A 23804-nucleotide genomic window follows, 5' to 3' on the forward strand; every position below is an offset into this window, starting at 1 on the left:
GAGCCTGGCTGCTGCATCAGGCCAGCGACTCATCTAGCCCAGCATCTTGTTTACACAGTGGCCAACCTAATGCTCCAGTGGGAAGCCAGCAAGCAAGAACTGAGCACAAGAGCATTCTCGCCACTTGTCACCTCCAGCAACTGATACACAGTGGTGTACATATCTAGTAGTCATGATAGCCTTGTTCTCCATGATCTCATCTTTTGTTTTTTTAAGCCATCAGAATTGGTGGCCGTCACTGCCTCTTGTGGGAAGGAGTTCCATAGTTTAATGATGCACTGTGTGATGAAATTCCTTTGCCTGTCTGGAATCTCCAAATGGGACAGTCAAAAAGAAGTAGAGGGAGGGTGTCTGGGAAGAATCTAGGAACTGGATTCGGGCCTAGATTTCCAATGTGTACCTTGGGGAGATGAAAAAAGTCAAGTTAATTAGAAGTGGGGGTACCATGTTGTAGATTTATAGGTTTAAAATGTGGGTGAGAATAGTCCTGGGTCTGGGGTGCAGGTTTGCCTGTCCCTTCTCTACCACCCCCATCCCCGGGCTCAGCATAATTTTCCTTTAGTAATTTGATCACGAAAACACCTCTATAATTCTAGCAACGAGCTGCACTTGCAGGGGAAACAGCTTTATTCAGAAGCATCTTCCGGCAAGAGGCAAAAAAACAGGAGCTAAGGATCCTGCGAGGAGGGGAAAGAAAAATAATCAGACAAAAGGAGTTGAGTTGTACTGACAAGATCTAATGTTAAAATGCTCCATTTCTTGAAAACAATGGATACTCCCTACCCCACCCCTGGTAGAAGTTGGTGTGAGTTTGCAAGAGGGAGAGAGAGCCTGGCATGCTGGAAATGTGTCCCTCCCCCCTCTTTTTTATGTTTCTGTGAGAAGTCAAGCCCTCATTTTTCCAGAGGTGCTTAATATTATTTTTTTTAAGTGCAATTCTGCCTTGAAAAGTGGTCCAAGTCTCCTGAGGTGACCTGAAATCTTACTTAAGTACAAAAATACTCCTCTCCTGCCCTGTGCTTTTCCTTCTGTGTGTCAAAAAGCTTTACTCAACCAAATTCAGTGCTTCCAGAAACTCAGTGTATCCTGGTTTAACTGGTGCCAGGTAGTAGTGAGCTCTAAGTGGGTGTACAAGTTTTTTCTTTCTTTTTAAGGGTATTTCCACCCTCTCAAAAATGTGTAGATGGATCCTCCTTTCTCTGGTTGTTTTACCACCTCTCTCCCCAGCTAAATAAGTAACCCATGTTAGAGTCATGATTTGGCCAGAGGTTCACACTGGGCAGACGTGTAACACTCAAGCCTATAAGAAGTGCAGAAGAGGGGCAGCTTTCAAGGTGAATCAAAACCCTGTGCTCTGATATGGTGACCCACTAACCCTTCCCCTGCCTCCCCACAACTTGAGGTTTCATTAAGTGCCTGGCGGACACCACACCAGTATTTGGTGTTGGCCTAATTTCACCACAGTAGGCCATTAATTCTGTAGGCCTGGTCTGCTCTAAAGCTGGGATTACTCGAACAATGTTGAGTAGGCTAAAGTATCTTCATCTGAGGGTGACTTGCTCCAAGAAAGGGATAAGATAGATCATGCTTGTCGCTACCAAAGCAGATGTATCTCTTTCTTTTCCCCCTCAGGAAAGGGCATAACTGAAGCAAATATAGGGAGACTGTTTTAATCGCCGGATGCTAAGCGAGCAGGCTGCTTTCTTTTTCTTTTTTTGGTCTTTACTCTCTCTCTCTTTTTTTAAAATGCGTGTTTGCCAGGCGGTCTCCAGGGCCCGTCGAGAAACTTCCGGATGGCCCTGCCTAGGCCACCCAGTTGCTTTAGCTTAACCCTCCTGTCCTCCCTCTCCCTGGCCTTTTCTGTCAAGCTAATGTAGGTCTGAGTGCCCTCGGTGATGAAAGCGGGCCGGCCTAAGTGGTCGCGGTCGCCCACACGGCGAACGGGCAGCTCTGCCTGGTTGTAGACGGCGGCCTTCCGGGCACTCACACTGTGTAACATGTTCCGCGGGAGCTTCTCAGTGTGAGCCACCCACTCCTTCATGCTGTCGAGGACGATGGGGATGAGGCTCACCACACCGCCGTAATGGTTCCGGGCTTCATCGCAGCTGAGGTGGTTCACAACATCGTGAGGGTACCTGTTGGACATTTGGGGGTGGCAGGGAGGAGAAGGCCAAAAGGCATTGGTACAGTCAATGGCAGTTCAGTGGTTTGGGGTCGTGGGCAGGGCCACTGAGAGAAGTTTTGCGCCCTGGTGGTTTTTATTTTTGATTTATTTTTATTTTTTGCACAGCCTCCAGCAAGGGCAGAGTGGCTAAAAATCTTTACAAGGGATATAAAAATAAACGTGTGATCTCATGTGTGTGCTAATAATAAATACAGTGGTACCTCGGGTTACATACGCTTCAGGTTACATACCCTTCAGGTTACAGACTCTGCTAACCCAGATATAGTACCTGAACTGTGCTTCAGGATGAGAACAGAAATTGTGCTCCGGCGGCGGCCCGGCGGCAGCAGGAGGCCCCATTAGCTAAAGTGGTGTTTCAGGTTAAGAACAGTTTCAGATTAAGAACGGACCTCTGGAACGAATTAAGTACTCAACCTGAGGTACCACTGTATAATATTCATGTGCCAGCTGAGAACATTAAGGTCCCAACAGCTAATATCAGTAATAGAAGCACCCATGTGATCTCAGCTGAATTAACCAAATGCTTTAAATGTTGAACTTGTACATGTAAGGCAACATGATGTGCATCACACGACAACTTTGTTGTATTCACACAGAATTCACTTATGAAAACATACAGAGGTGACTGTGCATAATAAGATGAGGCTTTGTTGTCCTACTGTCAATGCACGGAAGCTAATGTTCATACAGAGTCAGAAATAAATGGGAATGCTTGGTTCACAAGCATAAGTTTGCAAGCGGTTTTTCAATGGATGTCAGAAACAATGGATAAATAATGATTCAACCAAGACAAAAATATATGCAATATAGTCAGGCCCTGGGTCACCTTCTGACCCTCTTGTACTGGCTTCCCCTCCACCCTCATCAGCCCTGGTCATGAGTGGCCCTGAAACCCATTACTATTTCTGCAACAGTTCTTGTCTTCAGCATTCTAGAGCTATCCAATCAGCATAAAAGGGGAACTTTTCTGGCACTGATAAAAAGCCTCTTTGTGCTGCTGATTGGAGGCCAATCAGAGTGAAAGGAGGTGAGTCAGCTACTGAGGATGGTCTCCTAGGGTCCCTCTGGATAAGATGCACTGGAAGGACACCAAGGAGTTGTCCTAAAAGCTGAGCATTTAGGAACACTGGGAAAAGGTTCCTCAGTTTTAAGAGAAGGATATACTAGTTCTGTTATGTACAATGGAATGTCAATAAAAACACAACTTAAGTCACTCCAAAATAAGATACTGAAGCACTCAAAATCATTTGGCTGTGTTCATGCACAGAAAACATGGAAATCTGCACTGACTGTTGGAATGCATCCTGCATCATCATCATCATCATCATCATCATCATCATTATTATATAACATATAATTTTACAAGATAATTTCATAATCTCAAAAGGGGAACCTGCACTTTTAAATTTTCCACTACTCTACTATGGCAGTTACAGAACAATCCCCCCTTCAACTATTTGTAGGCCTTCCTCCCTGAATTGACAACAGGTTGGAGTAGGGGAAAGCCAGGCCCCTTCTGTGTGATACGCCTCTTCCTCCATGTGTCTCAAAAAGTTAGATCTCTGAGTGAAGCTCTTCAGGTAGTTCTGGGGGAGCTGCCTATATGGAACACTACACAGCCACTGCCAGTCAGTATAGACCAGTCTTTCTCAACCTTGGGTTCCCAGTTATTGTTGGACTATATCTCTCATCATTCTTAGCTAGCATGACCAATGGTCAGGGATGATGGGAGTTTTAGTCAAACATCATCTGGGACCCAAGGTTAAAAGATGCTGTTATAGACAGTACTGAGCTAGATGAACCCCAATGGTCTGACTCAATGTAAGGCAGCTTCCTATGTTTTTATATAATGGGGAAGGGCTGTAGTGCAGTTATGGGCAGAAGTTCACAGGTTTAATTCCTGGTGTCTCCAGGTAGAGGCAGGAGAGATCTCTGCCTGAAAAGCTGAAGAGCTTCAGCCAGTCAGTGCAGACTGAGCTATATGGAACAATGATCTCACTCAGCAGACAACTTCTTATATACGTGATCCTTTTATTTAGAACCAGGAGCACTGGAATCTTATTTAATTATGGGGGAAGGGCTGTAGTTCAATGGTAAAGCATCTGTTCTGCATGCAGGAAGTCCCGGGTTCAAGCCCCACTGACATTTCCAGCTAGGGCTGGGGGAGGCATCCCTTCTGAAACCCTGGAGAGGCGCTGCTAGTCAGTGTGGACCAGAGCTTTCCAAACTGTGTGTCGGCTGCAGTGTGTAGGTGTGTCATGTGAATACTCCTCGCCCTCCTCCTGGGGCTGGAAAGGGGTTAGTTTAACCTCCGGTTTGCTAGCAAAACTGTATTACTGTGTTGTGAAATGATGCTTGTCTAAAAGGTTTGTCACCAACCTGAAAAGTTTGGAAAGCTCTGGTGTAGACAATTCTGAGCTAGATGGAGATTCAGCAGAAAGCAGCTCCCTACATGCCTATTTAAATCATCCTTTAATTCAGAACCATCAGGACTGGAATCCTTGCTTTCAGGGGAAATGCCACAACTCGGTGGCAGAACATCTTGCTTTGCATCCAGATGATCCCAGGTACAATTCCTGACATCTCCAGGAAGACTGGGATATACTCTTATCTGAAACCTGAGGAACCTCTGTGCATCAGTGTAGACAATACTGAGCTAGATGGACCAAAGGTCTGGCTCTGTATAAAGCAGTTTCATGTGTTCATCAGGAGCACTTACAGCTCAGTAGTAGAGCACCAGCTTTTCATACAGAAGGCCATAGGTTCAGTCTTTGCCATCTCTAGCTAGGGCTGAGAATGTTTCCTGCCCAAAATCGTGGGGTGCCACTGCCTGCCAGTGTATACAATACTGAGCTAGATGGATCAGTGGGTCTGACTTGGTTTATAGCAGCTTTTTATGCTACTGTTCAGAATAATGGGGACTGGAATGTTGCTTTGTTTTCAGATGAAGGACAAGACATATGGCAGTTTCCTATGTTGCTATGATGGCATTAGCCAACTTGGCTCCCTCCAGATGTTTTGGGTGACAGTCCCCACCAGCCCCAGCCAGCCCATGCTCTACAAATAAATACCTACTTGGCTCTGATCCCACTGAGGTCATTGCTGTGGCTCACCAACGTTTTGCACTTGTCCAAGAGGGCATTGGTGACACTGTTACCAGGGTGTAGGGATTCCAGCCGTTGGCAAAGTTTGTTCAAGTCGCTGCAGATGCTGAGGAACAGGAGCAGGATACGTTTGTCAGTGGAGTTGTTGCAGTAATGGTCCGTGTAGGTCTGCACCTGCCGGACACACAAGGGGGATGGAGGGCGAGTTATACCAACTGGCAAGGGCAGGGTCGGAGCTAACATGGTGGAAGTCTGTATGAATTTCAGAATCAGCAGCTCTTTTTTTTTTTTAAATGTTAACGGAAAAAACAAGTGCAAAGTTAATAAAATGGAAAGAAAACAAAGTCAAAAGTGTAAAACCATAAATCATCACAGCCTCCAAGGACAAAAGTACAAAGACACAGCGCAACTCCAAAGGGATAGTAAAGTTTTCACTTATACAAATATTCCCATTACAAATAATAAAGATATATAGAGAAGAAAGGTATTCTCCACCTGCGAGATCCATCATTATTGAGAATAAAGGTTCTATGTAGTCTTAATTGAGCGTGAGGTTAGGTAGGCAAGAGGCTTAGGTTCAGAGGAAAAGGATGCTTTTATGGCCAGGCGAAAGCATTCAAGGAGGATGCAAAGCAGGGCTATCAGGGAGCATGCTCTGGGAGGGGGGTGTCCAAGGGGCAGATAGAGTGGCCTTGGGGGGCACACCTGGCCTCCAGGCCTGCGTTCCATACCCCTGTCCTAATGGGCTTTGGAAAACGTTCCTGGAACACACAGCCAAAGTTTGTGTGATTCATCTCCTTCCTTGTTTGGATGGGGCTTAACACAGCCTTCTCTTCCACTGTATGCATGATGGCTGCAGCCAGAGATCCTTCATCTCTCCAAAGAAGCTTGCAGTTTTTCTGGTTTTAGTTTGTGTTTGAATGATATATCTATATTAGGGTATGCATTGCTTAGAGATTTTTGAACAATTAAGCTTTAGGTAAGGACTGTAGCTCAGTGACAGAGCATCTGCTTTGCCATGCAGAAAGCCCCTGGTTTGATCCTCAATAGCTTCTCTAGGTAGGTCTGGGAGAGATTCATGCCTGAAACCCCAGAGAGCTGCTGCCAGTCAGTGTAGACAGTACTGAGCTAGATGGGCCAATAGGTCTGATTCAGTATAAGTCAGCTTCCTATTTTCCTAAGCTGTATATAAATGCTTTTAAACAAGCAAAATAATCTAGGTGCCTTGGATAAAATGATCCTCAAAAAACAACAACAATAAAATAGAGTTATACAGTTCTACCTAAATCCAGGACAACTACCAGGAACTAGGACACTGAACCCGCAAAAAAGAGTTATTTTCTAGTCCTGACAATCATTTGGAGACAAATACTGTCACCTCCTGTGCTTATATTTTTTTTTTGTTACTTTGCCTTTTCCACGCAAGAGAATGCAAACAGGGTGGGATGGGGGTGGGGGGGTTGTTGCAGGGAAAAGATAATGGGGTGCAGAGGTTGCTGGCTTCAATCCGGTTCAGGCCAGTCACCTGCTGCAAATCTGTATCCTCAATTGGCTGCTTGGCAGTCTCGGGTCAGCCGTTAGTGGACAGGCAAGCTCACTGCGCAACAGAAGCCACTCGCAGTGGCTCTGCTTAATTGAGTCCCGGGATGACAGACTCAGCGGAAAAGGGCCAAGGTTGCCCAGGCAGGTCTGAGTGAGCTCCCCTCCTCCTTCCTTTTTAAGTGGCCCCACCAGATTTTGAGCTCGGCCACACCGCCAAGATGGAGAGCTGTTGCCACGTACATTCCCTAATGGAAGGAATAGATCAAAATAACTGTGCATGTTACTTGCTGTAGGGTCTCTGAGGATGCCCGTTCCTTCCCAAAAGGTGGAAGGCAGATGCTTGAACCTTTGACCATTCCTGGTTGTTAAAGAATCTTTAGCTGATTCCTCACACCTGTGCTTTACTGCTACTACAAAGTGCTTGTCTGAAGTACCTTATTTATCTTGGGGAACCTTATTACGACAGCCTGGCTTAGTAGGCCTGTGAGTGTGTGTGGCCCAACTTACAAGTGGGGAGGTTAAAGGACAGAGAGAAGCAGCACTTTAAGGCAGACTTTCCCCAACCTTGGGTCCCCAGATGATGTTGGACTACAATTTCCACCATCCACATTCAGGGCTAGCTCCCTGATCACTGACCACGCTGGCTGGGGTGGGTGGCTGGGGCTGATAGGAATGTAGTCAATAACATTTGGATGGCACCACTGGCTACCTGTGACTTAAGTACATATGTATTACACGTTAGGCCAGTTGTCTGCAATCTGGTGTCCTGCGGGGAAGGGTTGTGGCTCACCTGCTTTGCAGGTCCTGGGTTCAATCTCTAGCATCTCCAGGTAGGGCTGGGAACCCTAGAGAGCCACTGCCAATCATTGTAGGCAATACTACTACGAGATGGACCAAAAATATGATTCAGTGAAAAGGCAGCTTCTAATACTGTATCCCTGTTTATTTCAGCCTCTGCTGCAAATGACTTGAAGCAGGAGAGCACAGGTTCAGTCCCCAGCATCTCCAGGAAGGGCTGGGAGAGGCTGACTGTCTGAAACCCTGGAGGGCTGCTGCCAGTCTGTGGGGAGCTAGACGGACCATGTGTTTATAACTTCTTCGACTCATTCAGCCTTTAACTTAAAAATATAATAATTTTGGAGGGAAATAAGCCGTTCACATTCCACTGTATGCATGTGTTTTAATTTTTTTCTTAGTCTTAAGTATATTTAATACTTTGGCAGAACAGCTTGCAACATTCTGAATATCGTTTTTTCTTCTTTCTGCCGAAGATCATTTGGATGAACTTGAACTGAGCTTGCTTGTTTTGCAGAGGGATGAAGATGAACAGAAATTAGTTCCTGTTTGGACATGCCACACCTGAACAAGAACTACTTGCTTTTCAAAAAATTACCTTTCAAAGTTCTGGACATCTAGAGTATGAGTATACATGGAGCATTAGAAGGCGAAGAAAAAATGCATTTGAGCAGGTAGGAGGGGACAAATATACATGGCGACCCAGAAAGAAACAAATATTTGGATTCGGTTGGGGTGGAGGGAACAATATGCTGTTGCTTGGTACCTCCTGTCTGCTTGTTTCTGCACTTCTGCCTTAACTGTACATTTGTAAATAAGCAGATTATCACAAAGAGAATAAAGGGCTCCGTAGCACTTTCCTCTCTTTTTTTTAAAAGACTACTCTGTAAACATTGTAAAGGCTTCCCTTGGGAAAGGGATAACTTTGAAATGACTAGCAAGAGATCAGCCTGCTTTTTAAAAAGCATGTTGTTCAATTGGAATGCTTATTATGTGACTCCCCTTCCCCAGGTCTAAATGTTATTGCGAACTGGAAGTGTGAAAAATGAGGTCGTTTTATTTATTTATTTTTAAAAGAGAAATATTCCAAGACTGATCACTTAAGAGCTGACACATTTTTCCACGTTAGTACAACTCAGAAAGAATCTGTGTGTCCCCCCAAGGAGGGAGAGGCAGGGTCTTCATTCATCATTCTACTTTTGACACATAGCCATTATTTTTAATAGGCGGTTTCCAAAGTTATAGTTACACCATGGGGACACACACTGTGGGGTGAGGGAAAGTGGTGTGTGTGTCAGAGAGAGAGAGAGAGAGAGAGATGGGAAAAGGCTGTTGCTATAATACATTATGGATTCCAGATTTACCAAGGAGCAGCGCAGGACAGTATGTCCTCAATCATCTATGAAAAAGAGATGGTTATGATGGATTAACCGCATTCCTTTCAATGGGCCAAAGGATTTATTAATTGCACTCAAGGACAGGTGAACCCAAAATCTATGTTGCTGGATACGGTTCCCAAACACTACTGTTGGTTGCTGGTTTGAAAACTATGGTTGTTGAGAAGAAAACAGCACATAGGGTTTATAATTTTCACTGTGAAGATGTGAAACTGTTTCCACCTCTCTTGCTTTCATTGTAATCAGGGGTCAGCAAGCTTTTTCAGTGGGGGGCTGGTCCACTGTCCCTCAGACCTTGTGGGAGGCCGGACTATATTTTAAAAAATAATAATAAATGAACAAATTTCTATGCACCACAAATAACCCAGAGATGCATTTTAAATAAAAGGGCACATACTACTCACATAAAAATATGCTGGTTCCCAGACCATCCATGGGCCGGATTGAGAAGGCGATTGGGCCAGATCTGGCACCGGGGCCTTTGTTTCCCTGCCCATGATTGTAATGCTAGAGTTTGTGAGTAGACACCAAGTCTATGTTTTGTTTTAGTTAGCATACTATGTTTGTTCCTAGAATCAGAATTGTAGAGTTGGAAAGGAGCCCCAAGTTTCATCTAGTCCAGCGCCCGGCAATGCAGAAATCTCAACTAAAGCATCCCTGACAGATGGCCATCCAACCTCTGCTTAAAAACCTCCAAGGAAGGAGAATCCACCAGCTCCCAAGTGAGTCTTTTCCACAACCCTTACCATCAGAAAGTTCTTCCTAATGTTTAGTTTAAATCTCCCAGTTTGTAATTTGGGTCCAATGGTTCAGGTCTTTATTTTGTGTTTGTATAAGTCCTCCCCCCTCCCCCCAAAATCCAGTAAAGATATATAGGAAGGTTTGGTTGACATAGGCTCTCCTTTCCTTCTTACATGATTAACTAAAAAAGCAAATAATGTTTGAATCTTTATGTTAAAGCCTTGTAATTTATTTTGCACTCAAATATCCATAATGGATATGTTTTAGAAATGGTATACACTATGGAAGTCTTGATTTATTGGTTTTTTGTTTGGACAGGTGTAATTTTTAATTTTTATGTGTTTTAAAATTTAATAAAGATTAATAGGGGGAGGGGAAATCAGGGGGAAGAGACAAAAGCTAGGATGGGCGAATCTGTCCATTTCAGTATATTGGTTTCAATTCTCACCACCAGTTTGCGATTATTTTTTTAAAGTCCTCATGAAAATTCATAAGCATTTTAGTGCAAATTTATCCTAATATATATGCAATTTTGTTTAAATATATGAACTTCCTCTAAAGTGATGCATTTTGCATGCACTTTTCATTTATATAATGTACATTTATGCACTCTTCACCCTAGTTATGTTCACAATTTCTTGGCACATTTTTGGACCTGCATCACACAATTCAGAGAAGCACAGATTTCGAAGGGAGGCTGCATTTTGGTTTTCCAAGATTGCACTGGAAAGTATGCATTAAGTAGAGTCACCTGTAAAAACAGAGAAAGCTAGGAAGCTGCCTTACACAGAGTCAGGCCCTTGGTACATCACTGCCAGTACTGACTGGCAACGACTCTCCAAGGTTTCAGGGAGGAATCTCTCCCAGCCCTACCTGGAGATACCATGGCGGTTTGAACCTGAGACCTTCTGTAACCAAAGCAGATGCTTTACCACCGAGCTATGGCCTGAACTGGATTTCTCCCTCATCCCCTAGTTCTGGGATCTTTCCATACCTGTCCAATGCTTGACACAGGCTTGATTTTGTCATGGGCATTCTCTCGGGTGTGTTCCAGTGCAGTAATGAAGGTGAACTGCTGTTGCTGGAAGATCTTGTAAGTCTGTTCGATGTTCCGCAGGCTCTCCTTGATTTCATTCATTTTCCCCTGCTCCTAGGATTTGGAAGAAACAAGGAGACATTTGTTTAATCTCTTCACCCAGCTGTGAGTCGTGAAGGGCCTCTCCCTGCACGGCTTAGCGGGTAGGGCCCAGACTCACCAGCTCTACTAAAGAGGCTCCTGTGAGACCAGAGGGACATTGTTATGCCTGACAACAACTATTTCTTTTGCCCCATCTTTTTGTGCCTGCCTAACAGCCGTGTCATGCTTATAATATTTTCTTCCTCTTGTTAATTATGCTGTTTTAAATGTGCATTTTATATTTGACTTTCCTTAGCAGTGCTTTATTTTGAAATGTTTAAGATTTTTTTTGTCAACTTTGTTTGTGTTAAATATGTATTCTGTAGTTGACCTCCTTTGTAGTTTTATTTTGAAATCTTCAAGATATTTTAGTTTTCTGTTAATTATGTTGCTTTGCCTGTATACTCTAAATTTTACTTTCCTCAGATTGTTTTATTGATGTTTTAATATTCTGTAAACCGCTTTGAGATTTTTCTTCAAAATATAAAGTGGTATAGAAACGAAACAAACAAACAAACAAACAAACAGGCTTTTATAAAGCCAGTACATGCCTTATAGTTGTGATCGCTATTTCCTTTCATAATTACCTGCATAAATGTTGACACCTGCATTGTCCTCTTGCACTATCTGAATGGAATTAGACCTAGTACTTTTTATTACCTATTTGTTCATTGAATTATTATAGCCTATATTCCCCCCTCCCCACAAAAGGAACTCAAGATAGCATGCATGATACTTCCCCATCTCATTTAATTCCCACAGTAGCCCTGATGGGGATGGATTGAGGATTAAATCCATAAATTAAAATTTAAACCCCTTGTCCCATGTGTGTGGAAGAAAGTAAACAGGCTATGAAGCCCTTTTAGCAGAGTAAAAATACTTATGTGCTTTTGCAGCTTACTGGAAGATAAGGATTTGACAATTACACCTATCATCCCTCTTTATTTTTGATTTGCTGAGCTTTCTTCCCTCTCTGTCCCCATTGTTAAGACTGAACCAAATGTTTTAGTAAAAACAATACGGTTTACTCACATTTCAATGCAGGCAGCAAATACTTCAAAGTGGTATGCAGGTAATAATACTTAGTTACAAAAAAATGGAGTCAATACATTTCCAAGCACAATTTAATGTGTTGGTGCTGACCTTTAAAGCCCTAAACAGCCTTGGCCCATTATGCCTGAAGGAGTGTCTCCACCCCCATTGTTCAGCCCAGACACTGAGGTCCAGCACCAAGGGCCTTCTGGCGGTTCCCTCAGTGTGAGAAGCAAAGTTACAGAGAACCAGGCAGAGGACCATCTTGGTAGTAGCGCCCACCCTGTGGAACGCCCTCCCATCAAATGTTAAAGAGATAAACAACTACATGACTTTTAGAACACATCTATAGGCAGCTTTCTTTGGGGAAGTATTTAATATTTATTGGTTTTTTATATTTTTCTGGAAGTCACCTAGAGTGGCTGGGGCACCCCAGGCAGATGGGTGGCATACAAAAATAATAATAATCAAATTATTAGCCTACCTTGCAGGGTTGTTGTGAGGATAAAAGGGGGATAACTGTGTACACTGCTGAACTTCTTGGAGGAAAAGCGGGGTGGAAGTATAACAACAAATAAGAATAACAAACAGCCCCATCCTGAGTTTTGTCTGTTGGACATGCTAGAGTGTGACCAAAATGATAAAGAGTGTGGAATAAGTTTTTTCCCCTTTCCCCCACATGCCAGGTTACCTCCCGTAACTTCTGAATATACAGTCAGCAGATTGCAATCTTCTAAATATATGTTTGCTTCATATCCCACCCATCTTCTCATTTGATGGAGAAGCTTGATCTTAACACTAACAACTTCCCAGGTGGTTCGATTATTGGTGCTTATCCATTTGCGGACACCCGAAGCTATCTTGCCATAGAAGAGCCCAGTTGCAAGATGTGTGTGTGTGTGTTTAAAGGGAGAGTGGGAAAGATATATCACAATCTAACTCTGCAGCCCCTGATCCCCAAACAGTAAGTCAATATGGTTGTAATGATACAGCAGAAACAGACCTCCAGTCCAGGAAAGACTGACTGACAATCAGGTGCCATAAACCCTAGTGAGTCGATTGTAAACATAATGCGGCAATGCATCAACTGTGATGCCATGAAAAGACCGAGGGGACAGAAGCCTCCTCTTGGCTAGCATAAAACAGTGGCCCAAGTGACTTCAGATTTCCTCCTGGTCATTAAACGCAAAGGCTAGCTTGATGGACGTTGGAATGAGGGGCTCCTGCAGCTGATGTTAACCTTTGCTTGCTTGCACCTATTGGGGGAGACAGGATTCTAGAAGTGGTGGTGGCTTTTCTAGCATGGAGGATCATGCACATTTCTAAGCTAAACATTCAGAGAACTAAATTTATTGAGCACTAAATTGACTCTTCTACATGCAATAGTTGTTCTATGCTGCATTGCACACTATGTTGTTCCCCCCTCCCGTTCTTCAGTATCCTTAATTATTTTTACCATCGTTTTTGCTGCATTTTGCATTTGCTTATGTCTGCAACCCTTCTGTTATGAAAAATGACAATAAAAGTTAAAACTAAACAGTAAAACAAAAAATAATAAGTTGCTGTTTCGAACATCTCCTGCACCTGATTTGAAGGTCAGCCCAGAGCAGCCCAGAGCAGTGACGTAGCGTGGGTTGTCAGCACTCGGGGCAAGGCAAGTAATTTGTGCCCCCTAACTCGTGGATTTGCGCCCCCTAACCTGTGGATTTGCGCCCCCTAACCCTAACCCCCAGATGTTGCGCCCGGTGCAGCCGGCCCCCCCTGCACCCTCCACGCTACGCCACTGGCCCAGAGTGACTTGTATAGAGACACAATAGACACCCACCTCTTAGAGCAAGCAAATCTGCTTTGTTCCTGCACCAGGAGGTATTGAATGAGAGAGATATAGCTGGTTCAGGGACCGAGCAGAGTTACCTAGGCCTAGCAGATGCAGACTGAATGTCAGCCCAGAGCAGCAACATACCGGAGAGCCTTTTCGTTATTCCCGGGATTCCCAGGAACCTTTTGTTGTTTAACCTGTTTCGATGTACAGTTCTCTTCTGGCACACAAGTTTGAGAACTGGAGACCAACTGAATAAACTGAGTTACACCAGTGGGGTGCCCTTCTGGGCTTTGCAGTTCTTCCCAGAGAGATGGGTCTGTGTGTCTGTGTGCCTTAGATCAGGCTTCCCTAACCTGGTGCCCTCCAGATGTTTTGGACTGCAACTCCCATCAGCCCGGTAGGGGAGATGCTGGTGGTTGAACCTGAGACCTTCTGTCTGCCACGACGCCGCTCTGACACTGACCTCCGGCCCCTTTCCCGTTCAAACGCCGTTTTAGAATGTTCTCAGCGCAAAGCGCGCGCGTCAACTCCGCAGCCTTCCCAAGAACCCTGTGAGGTAGGTCGGAGACAGGAATGTCATTAACTTGTCTCTCCGACTGCAGCTTCAGGCTTCCTCCTCCCTCCGCTCCTTTCCCCGATTGTGCATGTCCCGAAGCCGCCTCCGCCGCGGGCGCTGGCTGTTGTTGGCACTCGCCGGCTCCTTGCTGGAGGCAAGCGGCCGGAGCAATTGTTACACGCGTCACCCCGGGCAACCGGGGTGTGTGTACGCGTGTGCACGTGGCTGCGGGAGGCTCTGCTGACGCAGCCGGCACGCCTCCCTGTCCAGGGCCACCCAACCCCATCCTACCCTGTCCCAGTCCCACCCGACCTACCTACAGTTGGGAGAGGAGGGGGTCGGCTGTTTTTTCTGGAGATATTTTTGAGTGCGAGGAGATAGGATTTGGACGAAGCGCCGCGCTCCCAGTGGAGCCTCCACGCTCAGATGTAGTCTACCTGTGGGGACAAGCGACCGGGAACCTCTTCTTCCCCGACCCGCTCACCATGTGAGCTTTCTTTAGTCTGTTGCAGGAAGGTAATGTGAATTGACAGTACAAAATTACAAAAAGTGATAGCGAAAGGGTTCGTGCGCTGGGAGCTAGCCAGCCATGCCTGCTTCCTGGATATTCCATTCTTTTTTCTCCCTCCACGTTCCCCATCTTTTTGTGGCCATGGAACCTTCTTGTAATCATTAGCCTGCTTTGGGAGGTGGGGTTCCTCTCCTAAAGTGTATAATAATTAATAATTAATGCAGAATAAAGATTTGTTCAATTTCCATAATGGTTGAACAATCAGTAGAGGGAGAAGCCATGGCTGTTTTAAGTAGTATAATTAGGATTGCCATGTTTCAAAAAGTAAAAAGTCAGGACACCCCAAAGGTTGTTGAGCTTTTTTTAAGGAACCCCCCTAAAAATTTATTGAGCTTTTTAAAGACAAAGCGCCACCCTTCGTCCCCTCCTCTACATCAATTCTGCCTTTGATACTGCTTTAAATGTATAGTACGGATGGGGCTTTCCAGGATCAGAGACCCACTCTATCACAAAACTCATATATAAAAACCAAAAAATTTCCTTCCAGTAGCACCTTAAAGACCAACTAAGTTAGTTCTTGGTATGAGCTTTTGTGTGCATGCACACTTCTTCAGATACACAGTGTATCTGAAGAAGTGTGCATGCACACAAAAGCTCATACCAAGAACTAACTTAGTTGGTCTTTAAGGTGCTACTGGAAGGAAAAAAATTTTGTTTTGACTATGGCAGACCAACACAGCTACCTATCTGTAACTAAAACTCATATATGACCTTGACCAAAATATCTCAGGCTGACCTGCCTCAAAGGATGGCTGTGAGTATAAAATGGGGGTCAGAAGTACCTGCTGAATCTTCTGTCCACCATGGATCAGTCGGGATGGGGGGAGGGGAAAACCTGGGTGCCCAGCCAGAAATAAATTATTTATTCTTTATTTATTTCATAAAGTTTTAACACTGCTTGATTGTAAAAAACCTCAAAGCAGTTTACAAAAGTTAAACGGTAAAATCAAGAAAAAATCAGAACCATATTTCATAACATAGAAAAGTTAAAGTACTAAAACAAGGTAAAATTACCTCAACTTTTAAGGCATCTGGGTAGACTTGTCTAAACAAGAAGGTTTTTAGCAATTGCCAAAAAGAGTACAGTGAAGGTGCCCACTTGATATCTATAGGCAGGGGGTCCCAAAGTGTAGGTGCTGCCACTCTAAACAATCTCTAGTGCTGCTCTCTGAGCGCAGGCCTCACTCCTGTCAGCAATCATGCTGCAGCATTCTGTACCAACTGCAACTTCTCGGGCAAGTGTGAGAGAAGTGCCACAGAGTACATTACAGTAATCCAGTCTCGAATGCATGAACAACTGTGGCAAGGCTTTCGTGGTCCAGGAATGGCTGTAGCTGTTGAACCAGCTGCAGTTGGTATAAAGCAGTTCTAGCCACTGAGGCTACCTAATAAAAACATTCATGGATATCCGAGGGAGTACTTAGACACCACACCCAGCAGGCACAAAGTCACCTCAACATGGTCTTTCTTATTATTTTGAGATATTTCTTCTTCTGTAACCATATCCTCTACCAACAGTTGGTTAGAGCATAGTGGTATTAACACCAAGGTTGCAGGTTCAATCCCTGAATGGGGAAGCTACACATTGCTGCATTGCAGCGGATTGGACTAGAATGATCCTCAGGATCCCTTCCAACTATACAATTCTATGATATAGTATTTATGTCTAAATTTGCATTTATACTAATGAATTAACATATGCAGATATGTGCCCTTCCCTTTTCCCTGTTTTTTGTGTGCGCACATTTTTTCTTTGTTAGTGATGCTTTAGTTATCCTAGCAGAACAATACATATTACACACACAGGTATATCTATCTATCTAGATCTATCTATCTATCTATCTATCTATATTTATGCGTCTTAATGAGTAGCTGAAATGTGATGTGTAGTCCTTTTCACACGATGAGGTAAATGGACTGATTTAGAAACTATCTCAATCCTGTAACCAGTTAGCCGTTACTGTCTCTTTAAAGGTGCAGGGAGTGTGATGGAGAAAATAGCTTCGTCGCTATCTGATGACATACACTGCCTTTGCACGAACTAGCAAGCCTAGATCTATGAGGGGGTGATGCCAAATCTGGCGGCCATGGGTTTCGTCACTCTCTAGTGACGTTCTTCCTTTAGCGACGAGCTGTTGCTAGGGCAGCCATGGACGCCACTAAGAGACCTATACATATCCCTCCGCAGATGGGGCTCTACGCGGAGAAACACCGCCTCCACCAAATTATGCAGGTGAGGGGATGCTTGGCGCAGGCGACTTGAAGGGAATAAACGGCCTGCAGAATATAAAACTTACAAAGGAGCTGTCCGAGCGGGACGGGATATGTGAGAGTTCGATAATTCCCGGCAACCACCTAGGGAGAGGGAGCCTATTAGACTACAGTTCCCAGCATGCTCTAGGGCAAAAGGGGAACGTTCTACCTATGTTGGACTCCAGCTACCATCTGCCCCAGCTGGCATTGGTAATGGTGAGGGATGATGGGAGTTGTATTTCATTTTTCCCCATTCCTGCTCTGGGGAAATGCAGTAGCTAAATTAGCATAGGGTATTTGTCCAACCTGCATTTATAGGTCAGAGTGAGCGCTGGTGATTTGCTCTTTCATTTTTATTTTATTGAAAAAGTGTTATGAGCCTGAAGGTGGTGATGTGATTGTTATAAGCTGCACCCACAAAGGATCTTGGGAAGTGTAGTTTTCTCTTCACAGAGCTACAGGTCCAGCTACCCTTAATAAACTACACTCTCCAGGATTCTTTAGGAAGGGAGAAATAAGTTTTAAATATATTGTGTGGATCTGCCTATAATATCCATAAAATACAAAAAGTTAGAGAAATATAATTCATCACAATATTCAATATATAATAATAAATAATTGTAAGGCAATGGCTATTTCGCACAGTGGTTCCATTCCCAGCCCCAACACATGTCAGTGGAGTGGAGTGCACATAAAAAGGTAAAGGTAAAGGACCCCTGAACAGTTAAGTCCAATCAAAGGCAACTGTGGGGTTGCGACGCTCATCTCGCTTTCAGGCCGAGGGAGCTGGTGTTTGTCCACAGACAGTTTTCTGGGTCATGTGGCCAGCATGACTAAACCACTACTGGTGTACAGAGGACCGTGATGAGTGCTAGAGTGCACAGAAATGCCTTTTACCTTCCCACCGCCGTACCTATTTATTTACTTGCACTGGCATGCTTTTGAACTGCTAGGTTGGCAGGAGTTGGGACAGAGCAATGGGAGCTCACCCCATTGTGGAGATTTGAACCGCTAGCCTTCCGATCAGCAGGCCCAAGAGGCTCAGTGATTTAGACCACAGCACCACCCTGCCATTGTTCTTTCCTCTTCCAGGTTCAAAAGGACTCACATGTTGGTAATCGCTCATCATTTGGACCTGCCTAAAATGATTGCTGCCTATATATAAAGCAGAAGCATGTGATCTATTGTTAACTTGTGGATCCCAGCCACAATAAGGAGAAAGGATAATGAACTTTGGCTAATGAACTGGAGCATCAGGGCAGTTATAATCCAGTGCTGTGAAATCTGTAGCCCTCCAGATTTTGATCCAACTCCTATCAATCCCACTCAATATGGCTGATGCTCAGGGATGATAGGAGTTGTAGTCTGACAATATTTGGAAGGCTACAGGTCCCCATTCCTGATTGAAGAAGTAGCACGCAATAGATGGAAGAAGCCCTTCATTTAGAAGAGTCATTCCCTCACGAGATGAGGGAATGCCTCTTCTTAGATCAGGGCAGAGAAACCGTTGACTCTCCATACATTATTACACTCCAACTCCCATCAGCCCCAACCAGCATGGCTGATAGTTAGGAATGGTGGGAGAGAGTCCAGTAACACCTGGAAGGCCAGAGGTTCCCCATTTATTCTTTCTTCCTTTCAAAAGTTTACAGGCTAGATCTCTGGGGATGATAACCAATGATCGTGGTTTTATTGGCAACCTGGTGGTTTTAATAACGGAAAATAAAATGCAAAAAATAAAAAATAAAAAAATAGACAGCTCCCTAACTGCCTTACTCTCTTCATTTTGTTTCGCAATTGTAACCAACTTTCAAGAGAGAGACGTTAAAGTGACTGTGGGTGAATGTGGAGAGATGCAGCCTTAAACCGAGGGATAATGACATTAGATTATATGCTTGCAGTGCCATCTTTGCCAACAAATTTGCCAAAAAAGGTCAACAGCTTTTCTGTCTGGATTTTCACTGTTTGAAATATGACAACCCTACTGTTTCCCCTCTTGTTCCTTCCTTCTTCGGGCAACTGAATCCGAGCAGAGGGAGCAGCAGGGTGACCTGCAGAGTTGTGGCTAATTTGGCAAGGCCACAGTGGCCTCTGCTGGCTGTCAGCCACAGCTGCAGGTATAGCCTTGGTGATGAGAATGAATAAGGGGCAGGTACTTGCTATTTAAATCCAATCCACCTTTTTCCTGCCCAGTCAAGAAAACCAGATCCAGAGTGTGGATGGGCCAATGACATATTGGAACAGCAGCCCTGAAGTCCTGAACCTCCATCCCAATTTAATAGCCTTGGACAAGGATGTTGAAGTCTTCTAGAACCAAAAGACTGGGAGTCATCAGCACCCAGTGCTATTTTTCTAGAAAAAGAGGTGCCAGAACTCACCACGAATGCCTCCCTTGCTCTCTTATAATGGTAACATTGTGCACATGAGAGGTGCCAGAACTAAATTCTGGTGAGTTCCACCTGGAAAAAGAAGCCCTTCAGTACTGATTTTGAGACCACCTTTGTCAGTTCATGCAGGGAGACTGCTGGATAGTGAGGTGGGTGGTAAACCAGCACCTAATCTGTCCTGATGACCCACTGTCAGGGACAAACACTCTCGATCTCTGCTCAACTGGACAGAGAGCCAGGAGAGATGGATTTTCTATATACCACAGCTGTTTGGAGGAGTAGGTTCTTTTGTATGTTCTTGTGACTTGTATGTGTTCTTTTTTAAAGGAATGTTTTAATCTTATAATACGTTTTATCTTTAAACTCCAAAAGTTGCTTAGAGACTTTTGCATGAGAAATGTTTAATGTCTAATAAACACCAATAGTAATATTGACTGCATACTCACCATTAGCATTTAAGCACACACCTCCCCCCCCCCCAAGAATCCTGGAAACTGCAATTTATCCCTCACAGAGCTACAAATCCCAGCACCTTTAACAAACTACAGTTCCAAAAATTCCTGGGCAGGGGAAGTCATGCACTTTAAATGTATGGAGTGTATGCAGACAGTAACAGTAATAATAATAGTAGTAGTACAGTGGTACCTCAGGTTACATACGCTTCAGGTTACAGACTCCACTAACCCAGAAATAGTACCTCGGGTTAAGAACTTTGCTTCAGGATGAGAACAGAAATCGTGCTCTGGCAGCGCAGCCACAGCGGGAGGCCCCATTAGCTAAAGTGGTGCTTCAGGTTAAGAAGAGTTTCAGGTTAAGAACAGATCTCCGGAACGAATTAAGTACTTAACCCGAGGTACCACTGTAATAATATTTCTTTTAATTTTGTTTTTAAAGGAAATGCTTCAAGGTTTGCTTATCCATAAACCGGAAGAGCCTTTAGACTTCTTGATCAAACAATTAAAACAAGACAACTATGATGGTGAGTAAAGGGAAGAAATAATTTTAGTTGGGGAATTGGGCAACTAGCAGCTCCTGAGCTGAATCCAGCCTATGAGAGGCAGCTCCTGCCCTACAAGTCGTTGACCTCAAGCCTGTCTTTCCCACCATCCTTTTTGTCTTATTGCCTACCCTCTTCCTACACATTTTCTCCCTTTATGGCAGCCACCAGAATGTTTTGATCAGTTTCTCTAGGACGCAGGACATCAAGACAGCTGATCAGGCACCAACTATATATTCTGGCCTCCTCCCAAAGTGCAGACAGTCTCCCCCCCACCCACAATTTCTCTTCCTCCAGTATGGTCCTTCCAGCAGATCCCACCACCCCATGGCTGAGCAAAGCATAGAGGCACAAGTGGGAAGCTAAAATAACAGGGGAGCCTATCTCAGCTTTTAGTTCCCCACTTCCTCTATGCTTGCCTCAGCCCCAGGGTGATGGGATCTGCTGGTAAGACCATATTGCAGTGATGAAGGGGGAAAAGTGATGGCTTAGTTTCAAGGGGTTGCTTCATGTAGAGATTTGGTTGACCAGCCCTAATCAGTACCCAACAGTACCACCTTGCAGGGCCGTAGCTAACTGCCCCGACACCTGAAGCGGTGGGGGCAGGGTGATCTGTGCACGGAGGCGCTGCAGCGATTGCACATGGAGGCTCCGGGGCAATCTGCCCAAGGCGGTGGTGTGGCGAGCTGCCCACGGAGTCTGCCTGGCAGACGCAAGCCCCACGCCGCCATTTCAGGCAGCACGGGGCCCCGAGCCACTGCGTCACTCCCAGGAGAGATGCTTGGCTCGGGCACGCTGCAGGCCAGGACCCGTGATAAGTGCCACCCCCTGCGGTGTGCCGTTTTGTCACCCCCCTCAAGGATGACACCCGGGGTGGACCGCACCCCTGCACCCCCCCTTCCTATGCCCCTGCCACTTTGCATGGAAACCATAGGTAACATAACTCTAACACATAACACCAACACAAAATAACATAACGTAACATAACATAACATAACATAACATAACATAACATAACATAACATCACAACATAACATAACATAACATAACATAACATAACATAACATAACATAACAATGTGAGCCTGCTGGATCAAGCCAATGGTTCATTTAGTCCCACATCCTGTTCTCACAGTGGTCAATCAGGTGTCAGTGGGAAGCACACAAGTAGGACCTAACCATCATCTGCACAACTGAGATGAAATTGGTTAGGGATGGCATACCAAGAGGGCTATGCCTTTCAGACCTAACAATTATTTTCCAGGAGCACCTAGGTACAGTGGTGGCTGATGCCTGTTTTGACTGAAAGGGCAGAAGGTAGGGAGTCCAAACAGCAGGTGGAGCTAGACCCAATTTTTTTTTGGGGGGGGGATTAATTACAGTTTTGTCCCCATCCTCCTCCCTGCTTAGTTCTACAATGGCCACACTGAAACCTGGGAGGAGGAGAAAGCTGACAGCCAGGGCCACCACTCCCTGGATTGGTTGTGAGTAAGAAGGCAGGCAGGTGGGGGCTGGCTGAGGGGTTGGTGGGGCAGCACCCCATTCAACCTTATTGAAAAGCCTCTGCCTAGATCAGGGTTTCCCAAACTTGGGTCTCCAGCTGTTTTTGGATTATATACTTCCATCATTCCTAACCACCGAGCCTGCTAGCATGGGGTGATGGGAGAAGCAGTCCAAAAACAATTTGTGACCTAAGTTCGGGAAACCCTGACCTAGATATTAAGAAACCCCACATTAAATACTCATAAAATAACCATCAGTTTTGAACTTGAATACATATGTATATATCTATATATCTCTAACACAAGTTATTTGATCCTTGCTGGAAATTGTGCCCCACTATTGTAATCTCATAGCTCCCCTGTCCTGAAACCTGAAATGGCAACTTTGAAAACAAGACTAGCTTTGTACACAATGTACATGTTTGTCTGATGCTGGCAGCAGAAATCATGCCAGTGAATATGAGTGGAATTCGCTATGGTCTTTCTTTTTCTTTTTTGAGTCTGCAAAAATGTGATTTGCTGCATTATTTTTATGTTTCCTTTCCATTGAAATTCATAGAAATTAATGATGTAAATAATTGTGTTATAATATAGTGAGACAAACAGGATTTAGCAGGAGCCAAACTGTAGCAGAATGTAAACAGTGCTGATTGTGGCAAGTACAGGACAGAAATCTCTGCCTCCTTATGTTCCTACCCGTTGCCCACCATGTGCTAATTTCTAGGGTTTGTAAGATGCTTCAAGTTTCTTTTCCTGTGGAAAGCCAAAGAGAAAAGCGCATTAACAGATCCCCTTTTAAAAAAAACCAACCAAGATGCCTTTCCTGGGAATGGCAGGAGTTCTTGTGTATCCATTATTTATACTCTCTGCGCCTCCGTCTGATAACTTCCTGATGTCATTAAGCTTGCTAATTACTCCTTTTGTCAAGTGAAAATTTGGCTTCTCAGCTCTGGCAGCTTTTGCCTGCCATTTATTTTTATTTTTAAATTACTTACTTACTTGCCACAGCTAATGACTTCCACAGCTCAACAGCTTCGCAGTCGGGGAAGCTGCAAGTGGGCTTCTTAACATGAGTGTGTGTTTGTGTGTAAGGCAGGCTGACGAATCGAACAGCCTGCGTTCCTGCCACAATGAAGAGCCGTGTACCCTCAATCAAAATTATTTGATTTACAAACTGTTCACCCTTAGGCGGATTAGATTTGGCTATGCACAACGGCACTCTAATTTTTCATTCCACATGAGCTGTCAAGGCGAGAATGGTGTCATGTTGCTTTGATGTTTCTGTAACGGTTTACTCTGGGTTGTTGCTTTTTTAAAACACACACACACATACACATACACACACACCAGACGTTCTGTTGTGTCACATCAATAAAATCTCTGTCACTAGAGACGTCTGGGGCTCTTTATGTTTTAGGGTTGAGATTCATATCAAGGTGAATTTGAAGCTAAATATTTGGGGTTGGTGAGTGAGAAAAAACAATTTGCATCCAGGAGCTGTTTCTGAATGTAGCTTGTGCCCATTCTGATCTGTTTAAGAGAGGGTTTTTCCATTTTGTTTTTAAGTACACCATAGAAAAGTTTTCATGTAATCCTTTTGGCTGCTGAATTAAGGGCATGATTCAACTGATGATAATGATTGCTATTTTGATTTAGGGCATAATCGCTCTGGCCCCCAGCCCACCCCATGGCACGCCCCGCTCCCATGGTGTAGTGGGGTGTGCATGCACCTGCCCCAGGTGC

At 44.4% G+C, this 23804-nt stretch overlaps 2 protein-coding genes and 1 long non-coding RNA gene across 9 annotated transcripts in view; 2 read left to right on the forward strand and 1 right to left on the reverse strand.

Moving 5' to 3' along the window:
* Nucleotides 1-609: 609 nt before the first annotated feature.
* Nucleotides 610-14398, reverse strand: SPACA9 (sperm acrosome associated 9). 4 transcript variants are annotated; one of them, XM_081897199.1, is made up of 4 exons: nt 14259-14398; nt 10759-10914; nt 5261-5463; nt 610-2135 (listed from the first exon to the last, which is right to left on the reverse strand). In XM_081897199.1, exons 2-4 carry the CDS (start codon nt 10900-10902, stop codon nt 1742-1744), a joined length of 741 nt encoding a protein of 246 aa, XP_081753325.1. In that variant the 5' UTR covers nt 10903-10914; nt 14259-14398; the 3' UTR covers nt 610-1741. The 4 variants fall into 4 exon arrangements, with proteins under 4 accessions (XP_081753325.1, XP_081753324.1, XP_081753326.1 ...); XM_081897198.1 differs by having other exon boundaries at nt 14149-14286; XM_081897200.1 differs by lacking the exon at nt 14259-14398 and adding an exon at nt 13937-14142.
* On the forward strand, nt 7523-10996 carry LOC309361907. The gene is made up of 3 exons (XR_014164691.1): nt 7523-8300; nt 9597-9745; nt 10919-10996. It is a non-coding gene; the product is annotated as an uncharacterized lncRNA (long non-coding RNA).
* A 239-nt stretch (nt 14399-14637) lies between the features above and the next one.
* The window catches only part of AK8 (adenylate kinase 8), a 95300-nt gene continuing 86133 nt past the window's right edge, over nt 14638-23804 (forward strand). The window contains exons 1-2 of one of the 4 annotated variants that reach the window (XM_081897182.1): nt 14638-14867; nt 20457-20541. In XM_081897182.1, the coding sequence (XP_081753308.1) occupies nt 20460-20541 (82 nt within the window). In that variant the 5' untranslated portion in view covers nt 14638-14867; nt 20457-20459. Of the gene's footprint in view, nt 14868-16992; nt 17156-20456; nt 20542-23804 lie in introns of those variants that run through there. The other 3 variants (XM_081897183.1, XM_081897181.1, XM_081897184.1) reach the window with 3 other exon arrangements.

This window comes from Podarcis melisellensis (assembly GCF_964234715.1).
Source record: "Podarcis melisellensis genome assembly, chromosome: Z".
Taxonomy (NCBI): Eukaryota; Metazoa; Chordata; class Lepidosauria; order Squamata; family Lacertidae; genus Podarcis; species Podarcis melisellensis.

What these genes read in the sequence shown, in the direction of transcription:
- SPACA9 (XM_081897199.1), bottom strand. Translation starts at nt 10,902, where the DNA reads ATGAATGAAATCAAGGAGAGCCTGCGGAACATCGAACAGACTTACAAG. An exon ending in CTGTGTCAAGCATTGGACAG is followed by an intron (nt 5,464 to 10,758) that starts GTATGGAAAGAT and finishes TGTGTCCGGCAG; the next exon opens with GTGCAGACCTACACGGACCA. An exon ending in CTCAGTGGGATCAGAGCCAA is followed by an intron (nt 2,136 to 5,260) that starts GTAGGTATTTAT and finishes AATGTCCAACAG; the next exon opens with GTACCCTCACGATGTTGTGA.